Here is a 14,452-nt window from a genome sequence, read left to right on the forward strand (position 1 = left end):
TTCATTAGCAAACCATTTGATGATGATATATGAGAGGAACTCTGACAATGATTACGAATAATTTCTGAAAAATAAACCCATACAAATGATCGTCAAATGCTGGAGCAAAACCTATTAGATTTAATGCCAAAAATATTGCTGAAAGATTGAATTTCATTCAGCAAAAACAAACAAGAATCACATGAGAATGTCCCCGCCGTACCCAGAGGGCAATGGAAATATTTTCTATGGAATTTCGCACATCTCGATCCCAAGAATCGCAAGAATCACAAGAATCTACACTCATGTGAAAGCAACCTCATTTGAACCTCCCATCCCCACCATCGTTTCGTTGTGTTTTTTGTGGCTTATGTAATCCAACGAACGAAAACGCTTTCGTAATCTCCAAAGACCGAAAAACAGAGAGACAGAAGAGAGGGCGCCGCGAAATTTAAGCGAATCATCTTTTACCAGCAGCAGCAAATAATGATCATCCCGTCCGTCCTCCGTTCATTGCCTTCTGACTGTCTGTCAGTCGCCATCTGTCTGTCATCCATTCCGTCCGTCCGTCCGTCTGTCTGCCTGTCAAAGATCACTGAACGCTCTCTAAACTTTCCAGGGCACTCGGCGAGAGCATTCGCCTTTTAGATCCGCCATCCGGGAGGGCTGCCCCTCCACGAACAAAAATCAAATTAATTCCATGAACAGAAATTGCCAAATTGGTAAATATTGAAATCAATACCGCAAGCCACAAACAAAAGAAACAACGAAAACAAAAGGCCTGGAAAACAACAATTGATAGGGAAATGAAAGATCTCAACAAGAGATCGATCATCCAACATCGATCGGGGAGAAGCTGTGTGTTTATTTATGGGACAGATCGCTCGTTCTGTGTGTGGCATTTCAATTGGAAAGATATTAAACTCTAACGCCCTACTCTACCCTCCAGTCGATCCTCCATCGATCTCTGCAGCTCCTCAACCCTTTCAGAGGCACGATCCGAGGCAGTCATAGAAGAACGAATGCATTTAGAAGGGAATATGCGATAATTAAAATGCTAATTATTTTTTTTTGTCATTCGATCCTCAGATTCCTAAGATCTTTTTTGCGCAGTTTTTCTGTGATCATCCATGGATCCAGAATATCCAGAGATACGCATATTCAAACGATTTTTCTGCCGCCCATTGGGGTGAATCTATGTCACTGATCTTCGACAGCTTCTTGGTAGATCAATTCCCACAATCTTTTGGGCAGCTCTGTTTCGGATGGAAAGACTTTCTCAACCCATGCAAACACCCGTTACGAGGGAGGCAGAAAGAGAAAGAGAGGGAGAGGAAGAGGCTCCGGGTCTGGGGTCTGTCAAAAATATCTATGAAAACCTTTTTCTTGATAATAAACCTGATTTCAAACGAATCCAACGATCGATGAATGAATGAAATCCCGAATTGATAAGCAATAAAAAATAACAAAAATAACAAAAAATTGGGCACACACCGCTCGCTGGATCCGATGGGGTTTGTTGTTTGGGTTTTGGGCTTTGCTTTTTTTTTCGGTAGATATTCGTGGAGTCTTCGTCTATTAGCAATTTTATGGCATCTTTCATTTGCCTAAAAGTTGCGTGAAGTCTCTGCTTGGGTTTGGCGTTTGGCGGTTGGGCTTTGGGGTTTGGGGGTCTCAATCTTATTTAATGACAAACAATTTTATTCATTTATACATACACAGAAAAAAAGGAGCAAAAACTCTTGAGAAATTCGAAGTCATAATATCGTTAAAAATTGTGCAAATTTTATATAATTTTTGTGTTTTGAGTTTTTAGACGTTTTTCTGACAGTCCAAAGGCGATTTGGAAATTGATTCGAGTCTGGAATTGATTTAAGTCTCAATTGCAATTGGATTTACGAGTAAATGTCCGAAGGTCTCTTCGAGCGATAGACATAGAGCATAGATACAGATACAAATTAACATTTTGTGTCTAGAAAACGTTTTCGACTCGACTCGACGCTTGATTGGCAAGCCGACAAAAATCTAATTTCGTTTAAATTGCTTTTAAGTGTAGCGCTAAATAAGAAGAAACAACAACATCAACAACAAAAACAGCAAACAAAAATAAAAGTAAAAACGAGACAAACTCTGGGGTCTCTCGGCTCTCCGCTGATGATGGAAGTTTTTCGGTATTTTCGTTAAACTAATTTTCTGTGCAGAAATGAGTGCTGCTCAGGGCTGCTGCGCTGTGGCATGGGGCGGGCTAATTACCAAACACATTTTAGTGGGAAAGTTTTAGCGGCCACAACAAGAATCCATTAATGATATTGTAATTGGCTTCACAATCGTAGAAGGGTAGAAGGTAGAGGGGGAAAGTGCGAGACCGCGAAGTGATCAAGGGAATAGGCAACAGGATGTGGATTCCTGAGAGGATCCCTCGCCTGATGGGAAGATCAGCAGAAAGACGGCAATAAAAGATCAGCTGAAAGGGTAACTGCAAAACGAAGATCTTCCACGAGTTTGGGAATCGAAAGAATGAAGGGTTAAGGCCTTTCTTGAAGGGAATACTCCTACGCTGCAGATCACTTGATGATCTAATGAAAAACAATAGAAAGAGGTAATTGCACAAGAAGGGGCATAGAATACCCTTCTCATGTACAAAAGTAATGGAATCTGCCAGGAGAATCATCATTAAATGATCTACTAAAAGGGTTCAGGAATTTCGTAGATCGATGGAGGATCTACTCGGGTAACAATTGAAGCAGGAATCCTCAAAATGAGGAAGGAAGGAGAAGGAAGAGCAGATGCAGGGCGATCTGCTCGAAAGATCTCTGTATGATCTCCTTAGGAGATCACCAAGCGAGCCATAGAAGGGGAATCGTCTCGATAGAGTTCAAAGTGAAGCAGTAAAAGAGCAAAATATCCACAAAACGATCCTCAAAGCTCTCAAAGATTCAAAAAGATGAATGGCAACGCCTAAACGCCTAAAGGAGAGGTAGTTCTTCAAGAGTATCGATTGAATGAACCTGAAAGATGAATGAATAAAGCACTAGAAGCAGCAAGAGAGCAGCGGAATCTACGGGTAGCATGTGAGTATAAGCCATATAGTTTTTGGAAAGAGATGTATCTCAAGGCGCAAGTGTTAGTCAGAAGCGAAAAAGAGTTGTATCTCGATGAAGAGTGTTAGGCAGAAGCATCATTCGCATCTCAGGAGGAAGCGCAGATCAGTGAGCAGCAAGGACGAACGCTCTCAATGAACGAAAAGACATCAAGGACACAACACAAGGACAATGGAAACTTGAAACGTGAAACAGGCAACACGACACACAAACAACACAAACAGAGAGATAGAGATAGAGAGAGAGAGAGAGAGCGAGACAGACAGGGACATGTCGTTGCATGCCACTGAAGGAGTTGTCGACTCACCTGAGTTGCCGACAGATGCGACTGCGACTGCTGGGGCTGTGGCTGTGGCTGTGGCGGCGATGATGGACGTCTCGGTTGTAGGTTGAGGCTTGGGCTCCGCCTTAGGAACTTCAACGGGGGCAAGCGGCGGCGGCGGCTGCTGCTGCTGATCACGATGCTGAGGAGGAGGCGCCTTCACTGCTGGTCCGTGTGTCATCACAGTGGTGGCTGCCGTTTCATAAGCAGAACTATTGCCATTCGCCGAGGACTGGGGATCCGTGGACAGGGCTCCGATCGAGGGTTTGTTCCGTCGCCTGGTGGGAGAGGGCGAACTGTAGGAAGAGTCGCTGTGGTAGCCAGCGGCGGCGGTGGTTCCGATGGCGCCCGCGGAGGCGGAGGATAGCAGCGTCAACGGTGGCGGTGGCGATGAGTGATGGCCACCAGTGGATCCCTGGCGACTGTGGGAGCGTGTGGTGCGCGTTATGAATCTGCAGAAGGGCGGAGGAGGGCGAGAGGGAGGCACATTAGTTCGTTCAGTGGCAAGAAACAAGAAGCGTTTGTATCCATTTCAGTTAATCAGAAAGAACAAAATTAGTTACACGGAAGAGAGCGGCACACACGCGGCAGGCGGTAAATGTAAATATTCTGTATCTTTTCGTTAGCGCGAGATACTTTTGGTGGATCCGCTAGATGCGGCACACAGCAGACACGCTCAACAACTGCCGAGGGGCACTCCAGCAAACACAGTAGAAACCCAGCAGACACAGACAGATACAGATACAGATACAGAGATACACGACTTTGAGCGCTGCTTCGTTCGCTGTTGTTGTTGTTTTTCGTTTTGGGTATCTTTGAGATACAAAGAGACCAAACGGAAAGGTAAGCGTAAGCGTTAAGGCAAAGGCAAAGGTAAATTCCAGCAACAAAGTCACTCGCAAGCGAAACACACAGAAATCACTCAAAAACCGAAAACGAAAACCGAAAACGAGACGAGGCGAAAAAAAGTATCTCGAAATTCGCACATCTGTTGGGTTGGTGGCATCGTGGCACCGTGGCGGCACCAGGTAGTCGCCGCCGTCGCATCTGTGAGAGTACTGTGGAGTATCTCTGTATCTGACAGATACTTTGCTTGTTGTATCTTTCTCAAAGAACAAAGCGTAACAAGTTTTTTATTGTTATAGATTGCACGCATGCGCAAAAGGCAGGAGATTCTACACTGCGCACAAAATATGTGCCATTTCCCATTAAAAAAGAAAAGTATCTGCAGAAAAATGCATCGTTTGGTTGATTTTTCAGCTAAAAGATACTATTTTTGTATAAAGAAAATATATTGAAATTCTTTGCTTGTGTTTTCTAGTTGAAAGATACATTTTGAGGCCATGTAGCTCAAAGATACTTTATGGATAGTATCCTAGAAATAATGTGTCTTTTACTATTCTCTTGTATATTCTATATTTTCTCCCAGTGTAGGCCGAATGTATCTCAAAGACACATTTGCCATGTAAAAGATATACATTCAGCAGAGCAGACTCTGGGCCGCCGCTCTGTCCGCTTCCTCATCTGGCATCGCATCTGACATTGCACTCTGCTTAGCGAGAGAGTGAAATATTTTGCAGCTTGTCTGTCGCTGGCGCGGCGACATTCAATCAAGAGCGCAATACACGGCCGACTCCGCCGTCTGTCCATCCATCCATCCATCCATCTTTCCGTACGTTTAGCTGTCCGTTGTGTCTATCTATCTGTCCGTACGTATGTACATTCATCTGTCCATTCGTTCTGCTGTCCGTTTGTCAGGTAGACAGCGGCGGCAGCGGCAGCGGCAACATTTAAATGTCGCGACGCATCAATGTCACTTTTTGCTTTGTGTACTTTATGATGGCACGAGACGTAGACACAGGCGACAGTCACAGCCACAGCCACAGTCACAGTGCGACAGACACAAAGATACAATATCTTTTTGGCATGCATATGCCCTTGTAGAGGTAGGGCATGATTATGGCCGAAGTAAATATAAGGAAATGCCTCCCGAAGGAGTGACAGATCCGATCCCGAAGGAAGTGGGTCAAGGGATTATCCCAAACGAAACCAAAAGGAGGCTGTCTGGAATTTCTGACATCATCTCTAGGCCAACAAAATCCTGGCCAATTAAAGACGTAGCCGTCTGGGAGCTTGTCGCGATAATTGGCACAAATGTTAGCCCGATCTAAGAGATCTTTTGCAATTAACTTTCAGGGTAGAGCATTTCTTGGGTATGCCCCTCGTTTTTAGTTCTGGGCGTTAATCATTTTGCATGAGCGAAGCTTCCGAGATTCTCTTTCTTCTGGCACATGGAAATTTCCATAAATTTATATAAATTGAGAGGAACTACGCTGCAGCCGCTGGACGATGATGATGATCACCGAGAACTTTCCAACCCGTTGTCGCAAGGAAAAACTTGCACACAGAAAAAGGAAAAGTGATGATGCGACATGAGAGTCGCGGTCGCCGTTTAACCAGTTTTGTAGATACTTTTTTATGGTTTTTTTTTTGGGTTTTGGGAGTCTGCGGGGCACACAGCTGCTGCTGCTGAAAGAAAGCGAAATCAGGACTAGAAACTAGATAGAAAGAGAGAGAGAGAGACAATCTGGGCCAGGAGGCAACAGACAGACAGGGCCCACCGACTGGCTGGCTGGCTGGCTGGCTGGCTGCCTCGTAAAATAAATGGCCATCGAGGAGGCAGCACTCTGCACAGCAGGTGATCATCGGATGACGGTGTTGACACCACACCACACCACCATCGTCGAGCCATCGCTGTGGCACCATCGGTGGTGTATCGTTGCACCGTTCCATCGTTTGATAAATTCCAAGACTTAATTTGTGGCATATTCAAATTTGTCTCTTCGTTCGGTGAACAGAATTCTACATTGAATGCAGTTTTCTTTTTACTGCTGCTGCGGCTGCTGCAGAGAGCAGAGGCTCTCCGTTTCTTCTACTTTTCATTTCTTTTATGTATTTTTGTCGCTTTTATGAAGCATTTTTGTAGCGAAAGCCTGAAAGTATCCATTGGGCTGAGGTGGGGGGGTGGGGAGGGGGGGAAAAACTTGTCGCTTCTCTGTCTCTGGTCTGCGGATCGATGGTCTCCCGTTTCGGTTTTCGGTTTTCATTTTTCGGCTGTAAAACAGGTGCTTTCTACGACTTGCAGCTGGAGTTGGAGCTGGAGTCGGAGTTGGGGGGTCGCTTGGGTTCGTCTTTGGGGTCTGGGGGTCACAGCAGAGACACAACTTTTGATATATCACATTATAATTGATGGAACAGTCGACTGGCTGGCCGTCTGCCGCCGCGAATTGCACTTCCACGCATTGATGCGATTGTTTTGTCGCAGAGAGAGGGAAGATGTCACCCCGGGGTCGAGTCTCGGTCCGATACGATCCCTCAGCAGTCCCATCCCCGAAAACAATGGACCAACGACGACGTAACACACAGGCATTAAAGCCAGAGACAGAGTCAGAGCTCGAGTCAGAGCCAAAGGCAAAGCCAAAGCCAAAGCCAAAGAGTGAAAAAAGGTGGAACAATACATGGATTTTGTTTGTTAACAAGCTCTCCCCATTCGACCCATTCGCCCCACTCGCCCCACTCGCTCCATTCCCGGTTTCGATTTGTTTAGGGGCCTGGCTTAAAGAGAGACGCCGCCGAAGTAGCGATTCGCTGCTGTCGATTGTATAACCCCCGAAGCCACTGAAGATATCATATGAAAACTCCTCTTACAAGAAAAAGGTGGCCAACAAATGAATGCAATTTGTTTTTGATTGTAAGCCAAGGATTATGTAGGGCCGAAACAGCGTCAACAGAGATTATTAACCAGATTATTTTCCGGGCGAAGAGTGTATAAGAGTGGGAGAATACCATATAGTAGATAGCTCCAATCATTGGTACTACAGACACTCTAATTAGCAATGAATGCCACACCTGAATGCCGCACAATAAAACCTGGTTGAACGTTTTTGTCGAGCCACACGGGCCGGCTAAGACACACTGGGAAAAAGAGAGACAGAGCGCATTGCGGCCGTAAGTCCCGAGTCAGGAGGGGACACATGTTCTCCCCATTCTGGCTATAATAATTATCCAATCTTAATGATTTTTGGAGATCTCGAAGATGGAATCATTAGCTATGATTTCGGTTTCCTTGCGCGCCGCTTACAAAAACTAATAGTGCGCGTAATTGCAACGACCAACCACAATACTAGATACATTTGGGGACAGGTATAGGATACTCTATGGGGGATGTTGGGCTGGCTGCTTACCTTCGTGCATTGGTGGCCTGGTGCTGGTGTTGAGGAGACAACTGATGCTGATGCTTGGGGGTCACTGGCGGTTCTACTGATGGCAATGATTGGTGATGGACGTTCGACTGGTGATCGTGATCTAGATTTAGTGGATGATGGAGCTCGTGGTGATGGCCATTGGCCGTGGCCGTGGCTGTGGCTGTGGCTGCGCCACCATTCACCAGCTGAATCTTGTCGCTGGCAGACGTCAGCTCCTTCTGCCAGCGTGCGAAGGTATCAAAGACCTCGCCCTGGTCGAATTGCTGCCCCTCGGATGCGACGCCATCCTCACGTCCATCCCCCTGATTGGTCAAGCGACGCTTGAAGTCCTTCAATTCCTGCACTGGGACTTTTGGGGGCGTCACGAACAGGCGGTCAGTGCTGACGGGTCTGCCCGCATCGTAGTTCCTGACATCCGCCGATGGGGGTGGTGCTGTCGTCTTGGCCGAGGGCTCCAGGCTCTTGGCCGAACGATGGTAGTGATGCGGTGGTGCCACGCATCGGGCGGTATGTGGCTGTGCCGGCGCCTCCATCCCCTGAGGCGGCAGCGATGCGGCCTTGGCGGCGGCGGCGGCGGCAGCGTCGGCTGCCAGATTCGTGAACTTGTGACTAGAGTGCAGGGCATGGAACGAGTCCACGCTGCTGCTGCTGTCCGGCTGCATACCGCCGCCACGCCTTGGCATGAGACTAGTGCCAGGGGCAGGGGCGGCGCCGCCCGGAGGCAGCTTCTTCTGCATTGGTGCTGGGGGAGTATGGACGCGATGGTGCAGAGGCCAAAAGGTCGCCAGCTTGTCGGTTGTTGGGTCCCAGTCCTCCTGTGGCTCCTTCTTCTCCTTCTCCTCCTTCTCCTTCTCGTTGCTGCTGCTGTGGCCGCTGCTGCTTCTGCTGCTGCTGCTGGTGGTGCTGTCCCCTTCGTCCTGATTCTTCTCCTTGCATATTATATCGTATAGGGCGCTGATGGGACGGGACTCGCTGCGCACGCGCACCGCCCGCTTCGAACGCTGATGGAACCGCTGCTTGTGGCGACTGTTGCGGCCTCCACTTGCGGCATTCACTACGGCTGGGGCAGGACCAGGAGCAGGGCTACCGGGACTACCAGGACTAGCTGTCTCTACGGGAGGATTGCTATTGGCGGCGGTACTACAACTATTTCTATTGGTGGTGCGTGTGGGTTTGCTGATGATTGATGGGGACTGACTCGAGGTCAGGGGTGGATGGCTGCTCGTTTCTTCACCTTTTGTGGGGCTCACAGATCCTGCAGAGAATTTGAAGTAACGACTGCCCTCGCTGCCCGGCCGCTGACGGCGTCTTGTGGCGTCTTGTGTCGATGCAGCGTCGCCACGAAAAAACGTGGCACGTGTGGCCGTTGCTGTTGCTGTTGCGCTCTTGGGAAAAGATCTACGCTGCTCCACCAGCTGGGTGTTGCAGCTGGGCGTGGCATACACACTCTGATAATTCTCGTTCAAGGCACCCACATCCGTGGCCTGTGGCGTGTGGATCTTTAGCTGCAGATCCGTATAGTATGCGGGCGTTGTGTGATGATGAAAGTGCGGGTGCTGTCCCCGGTATCCACCCGACTTGGAGGCGCCACTGGAATCCTCAGAGGTTCTTCCTTTGGTCGCCGCAGAAGGCGAGGTCTGCGACTTTTCTTGTGGCCTGTGGCAGCTAGTTTTGGCAGTGGCTGAGGCTGTGGATAAGTCACTTGAGGCCGCAATGGTTTCTGCAAGTGAAAAACGAAACAAAATCAAAATTAAAACTATGAAAAAACTGCAAGTAAATGAAAATTAATGCGAGGTTTCTCCTTCCCTTCCCCTCTGTTCCACACACACACACATGAAGAGATGGGAACGTTCTTCTTTGCTTTTCTAATTCACTTTTTTCCTTCGTTGCTGCATGAAAAAGAAAAAATCTTGGCAGCAATTAAATCTTGCACCTGTGCACCCGTTTCGTACACCTATTCGTTCTATCCCCCCGCACCCCCTACCCCCTACCCCGTATGTACACCACGCCCCCGACAAGCCACCCACTCAATGATGTCAAGGTGAGGTGAGGGTTGCCCGCTTTTTATAGCCATCCTACGAGTACTCGTACAAGCGACGACGAAGCGAAGCATCTGCTGTGGCAATGAGTGCTTGACTTTTCTCTTAGTTTTTCCCTTCTTCTTCTTTTTTTTTTTGGTAGCCATACACTTTTGGCGCTGACTGTAAAGCAAATGCAAATCTCATTTGACAGTGCCACCAAGGCACCATCGCAGCGATTAGTTATGCTCTCTAGGGAAAGAGCAGAAGCCCCACCAGCCCCACCCCCGAGAAACCCAATTAATCATACCAGAACGAGTCCCAAAAGCAGATTTTCACAGCATTTTCCACTACATTTTCTTGCATTTTTCAGTTCTCTCTCAGAGAGATACCCTTTCCAATCATGTATGATATATTATTGATTTCGAATATAAATTTATACTACTTTAATATTGGTTCCGGGTCTCTGATATCAGATCAGAATCAATAGCACATTGCTATAACGATAAAGGCGATATATTAATAAAGTTTTTGGCTTTTAAGCCTATCTTTTAGATATTTATGCCATAAGGCACGATATTCTCATAAAGAACTCCCGTAACTTTGGTATTTCTAAGGATAATCCAACAGAAAATCATACATTTGATTATAATACGCTTCCACACATATCAGCAAAAGTTGATCCAAATCGGAATACTTTACCGTATACCCATAGCTTCTGTGAGAGCCATACATGGATCAGATACACGATCGTTAGACCTCTCATAAATGTATGTATCTATAAGTGCCTCAAAGATCTTTTGATACGGAAAGCTCTACCCTTTCTTCGTGTCGTTTCATTTTGTTTTCTGGTTACAAAAATGCCCAAAGTAATTCCGAAATATAATCATAAACAATTCTTGTTTTTGACAGGCTGCTGCGCAACAATTTCATATGCCAAAAGACGAAATGGAATTTCATGAAAATACGTGAATTTCTATATCTTTTTTCTATATTTTGTTGTTGTTGTTGGTGTTGTTGTTGTTGTTGTATTGCTGTTGGCCAAATGTTCAACAAATGTGCAAAATCGAAATGAATTTATTGTATCTAATTTATGATGACAGACGGCGGTAAAGAAAAAATAAATCTGTAAATGCAATTAACAGATAAATAAGAGAAAAGGAAGAGAGAAGCGGGAAGCGGGAAGAGAGAACAAGATCTCTCTACCTATCTTTCTCAATCTCTAGGATACACATCCAATATTTGTCCAGCAATTACGAATGACCAGTGAAATAACAAATATTTAGACAGTTAGCACATCATCGAGAACGGCAAATAGTAGTTCCATCCCAGTTTCCAGCTGCCAAGTTCCATATCTTATCATATATAATATACGAGTAGTATGTGTATCCGATGGATTGAAGAGCAAACACAAACAAAGCAAAAGTCAATTTGTGGATCAGCAAAAACTTATGAAAAAGTAATGCAATTAACGAGGGGTGCTGGAAGCGTTGATGCGGTTTTCAGTGGAAAAAAAACAAACAAAAACATTAAAGGCTTAGTGGTAAAAACTCCCCACATCGAAGACTGAAGCCTAAAAAAAAAGCTTGCAACATCTTCCAAAAAAGTGCAGACAAAAGCATTTTTTATTCAATTAGAGAAGCAAAGAGCGAACCCAGGGGAGGTTCGAGCCGAGCACTCAAACCACAGGCCGTGGGGGCTGGGAGGGGGGCGGGCTGTGGGGGCGAGCGAGTATTTGTCATTGTTTTAATTTTATAAACAGCCAACACGCACACTCTGCTCCTCGCTATACAGAATATCTCCCCCACTAATTCCAATCATCAGTTAAAGGGCTTGTCTCTGGCTCTGCGTCTGCCTTCGGGGTCATACCATCATCAACCCACGGGCTCTCGAAAGAACAGACAGACAGAATTTAAAGCAATTAAAATTCAACAAAAAAAGAGCAAGCGCCAGAGGAGCCCCTTAACATATTTGTTCTTTGGGGTTCTTTTCTGTTATTTTCTGTTACGGGGAGTTCTCTTAATTGATTGAATGGGTTGCTGTTTTCGGTTCTCTAATGGTTCTCAAATGATTCGAAATTGGAAATTGCTGTTCAATGGAATTGCATGAGGAGAGAGAATTCACCGAGAATGTCCACGACAAAATAATTGGCCAAAATTCAATAGAAATTCGGCAGAAAACAGAACAGAACCTGCTCTGCCCTGAGGCATAAATTGTATAAATAATTCATTCAATCAGAGACGCAAAATGTCTCACAAAGATGCAAATACATTCATTCTAAACAAAATAGTTGGTGAATTGATTTGGGAAATTGTTGTCGGGAAAATTGCATGAATTTTTGGGGGGCGGGGGAGGAGGGAAAACTTCCCGTTTCGTTGAACTCAAAACAAAATGAATTTTCGTCAAAACAAAAACACTTTTCAGCCGGAAAAAACACACGCATGAAAATAATTGAAAACAAATAAAGGTTCTTTTGTTTTCCGTTCGGGGGGGTGGGGGGTGGTGGGTGGGGAACCTGGAAAAGTGCATTTCATGATGAAAACTATTTACCAAGAAAAATGAACCAAAAAACAGAAAATGCGGAAAATTCACGCAAATTCTGGCAGTCGGAAAATGCATTTCGTGTAATATTTTTGAATGGCTATATTTTGTTCATAAACTGAAATGGAAAATAATCTGGCCGGGCAGCAGCGTGGGAGCCGTATCTGTATCTGCATTTGCACGAGTATCTACGTATCTATGTACCTACGTATTAGATGGCACAAATCCAAACTAAATAAACCGCCGAAACTGCTGGCAATTTGCCTTACGACAAAATAAAAACCGATTTGTAAGAAGATTTTTTTGCCAAAAGATTTCCTTTTCTTAGCAGGGAAATGGGACGGGGGGGCCAAATGGTATGTGGGGGGCGGGGGCAGGAGCTCTAACTACATAATTATTGAGTGCAAGGGGGGGCAGGAGTTGGAACTAAAGTGCAGCAATAACAATTGCAACTGCAACACAGAAACTACGGCATTTCTGCGGCTTCGCTTCGCTTGCCGCTGCTGAAGCCGCTTCTGTTTGTCTGTTTCTCTGTGCCACAACAGCCCGAGCCGCAGCCCCAGCCCCAGCCCCGGACCAGAGGCGGCTGATTGATCGATTGGTCTCTGGCTCTGGCTGTGGCCGCAGTCCCCACAGGTTGCATAATTAATAAGACACACAAGAGAGCGGGACGCCTCGCCTCGCCACGGCTCGCCTTACCTCCCCTCCTCCAGGGCAAGGCTTAAACTTGCTGCCTGAAATATCATATTGTTAAGGCGAAAACACGAGACGAGACGCGGAAAAGCCAATGAGTGGCTGCAGCAACAGAAAAACAAGGAAGGCAACCAAAACCAAACCCAGGCTTAAGCTCTGAGGATACCCTCTCATTGTAGGATATATGATTCTGGTATAGTTTTTCGATCTGAGGTGCATTTGAGAGGCTAGAAAGAAAGACTTCCCTTACAGATATCCCAAGGAATTCCATACTATTGTGGGCTTTTCTCGTATAGGTTTTCCCTTCCGATGGCAGTACTTCTTCCCACGAATATGTATCTGTGGAAATATAGATCGAAACTGAAGATCGCAAGCCCAACAGAGAGCCCCATGGTACTAAGGTCCCAAACTAAAGGAGTTTGCACACAGAAAAGAGATCCTATCGTCTCTCCTTCACTCGGAGAATACAGCTAATCTCAGTCGTACAGCCCACACTTTCTCAGACGAGAAAAACACGCTCTTCTCCGCCTTCCAATCGGCTGGCATTATGGCCCCTTCAACCTGTATCAACCTCTTCAAGGGTATACTCGCACTCGCATAAAAAACTGCCAGAAGTTAAATCAATATTGGGGGAAAAACACACTGCATTTTACAAAAGTGCCTGCCGTTTCGTTGTTTACAGCTTGCAACAGCCACAGAAGTGGCAGGGAGACGGGGAGCAGCAGCAGCAGCGGCAGCACCACCAGATGGGGAGGAGTAGGTGGACGAGGTAGGCAGCAATGTGGCAACGTCGTTCTGTAAGTATTATTTTTAAATGCAAGGGCACGCTGCCTACGCCACGTCTCATGGCAGACGCGAAACCGTGTGGCACACAGTCTGATCGTTGTTTTTTTTTTTTTTCGCTATTTGGGGAGCAACATTTACTTGATTTTCGTTAAGTTCACTTTTTCTGCGTTTCACATGCAATAAACACGCACTTAATTATCGTCTGGCAGCAGAAAAGCCGCTTATCGACGACATTCATCCATAAAATGGCAAAAACTCTTCAACGAGAGAGAGGGGGAGTGGGGGAGGAAGGGAGAGGGGGCGGGAGGGAGAGGGAGAATTTCTTGTGCAATTTCCACAAACAGAAGCATCAAAAATTGTGTAATTTCGGGAAACCAAGTCTGGGTGGCTGTTGATGATGGCTGCCTGGCTGCCTGGCTGGACGGTTGATGGTTGATGGATGTGTGTGTGTGTGTGTGTGTGTGTGTGGGGGGGGATGTGTGTGTGTGTGTGGTGTGATTACTGCAGCAGCAAAGAAGCTAAGGAAATTGGGTCAAGTGGAGTTCATCCGATGCCTGATGCCTGATGCCGCTGCCGGTTCTCTAGAGCGTTGTATGGGCTCTGTGGACTGCTGCTAGGCGAAGGAAATGCGGAAAATGCGCTTGAAACTCAAGAAGGAGGATAACAAACTAAGAGGATAATAATCGCTCTTCAGATACAATACGAATCTTACGGCTGGTTGAACTTTGGGCAGCTTGCATTAAAGTA

General features: G+C 46.2%; 1 protein-coding gene across 13 annotated transcripts in view; it reads right to left on the reverse strand.

Moving 5' to 3' along the window:
* LOC108165524 (supervillin) overlaps positions 1-14,452 on the reverse strand; it is a 136,273-nt gene that overhangs the window by 55,094 nt on the left and 66,727 nt on the right. For all 13 annotated transcript variants that reach the window (XM_033387886.1, XM_017301580.2, XM_017301581.2 and 10 more), the window contains 2 exons: positions 7,647-9,387; positions 3,388-3,854 (listed from right to left, as the gene is read on the reverse strand). In XM_033387886.1, coding sequence (XP_033243777.1) covers positions 3,388-3,854; positions 7,647-9,387 — 2,208 coding nt within the window. The remainder of the gene's footprint in view (positions 1-3,387; positions 3,855-7,646; positions 9,388-14,452) is intronic.

The sequence above is a fragment of the Drosophila miranda genome, chromosome XR (assembly GCF_003369915.1).
Source record: "Drosophila miranda strain MSH22 chromosome XR, D.miranda_PacBio2.1, whole genome shotgun sequence".
NCBI lineage: Eukaryota > Metazoa > Arthropoda > Insecta > Diptera > Drosophilidae > Drosophila > Drosophila miranda.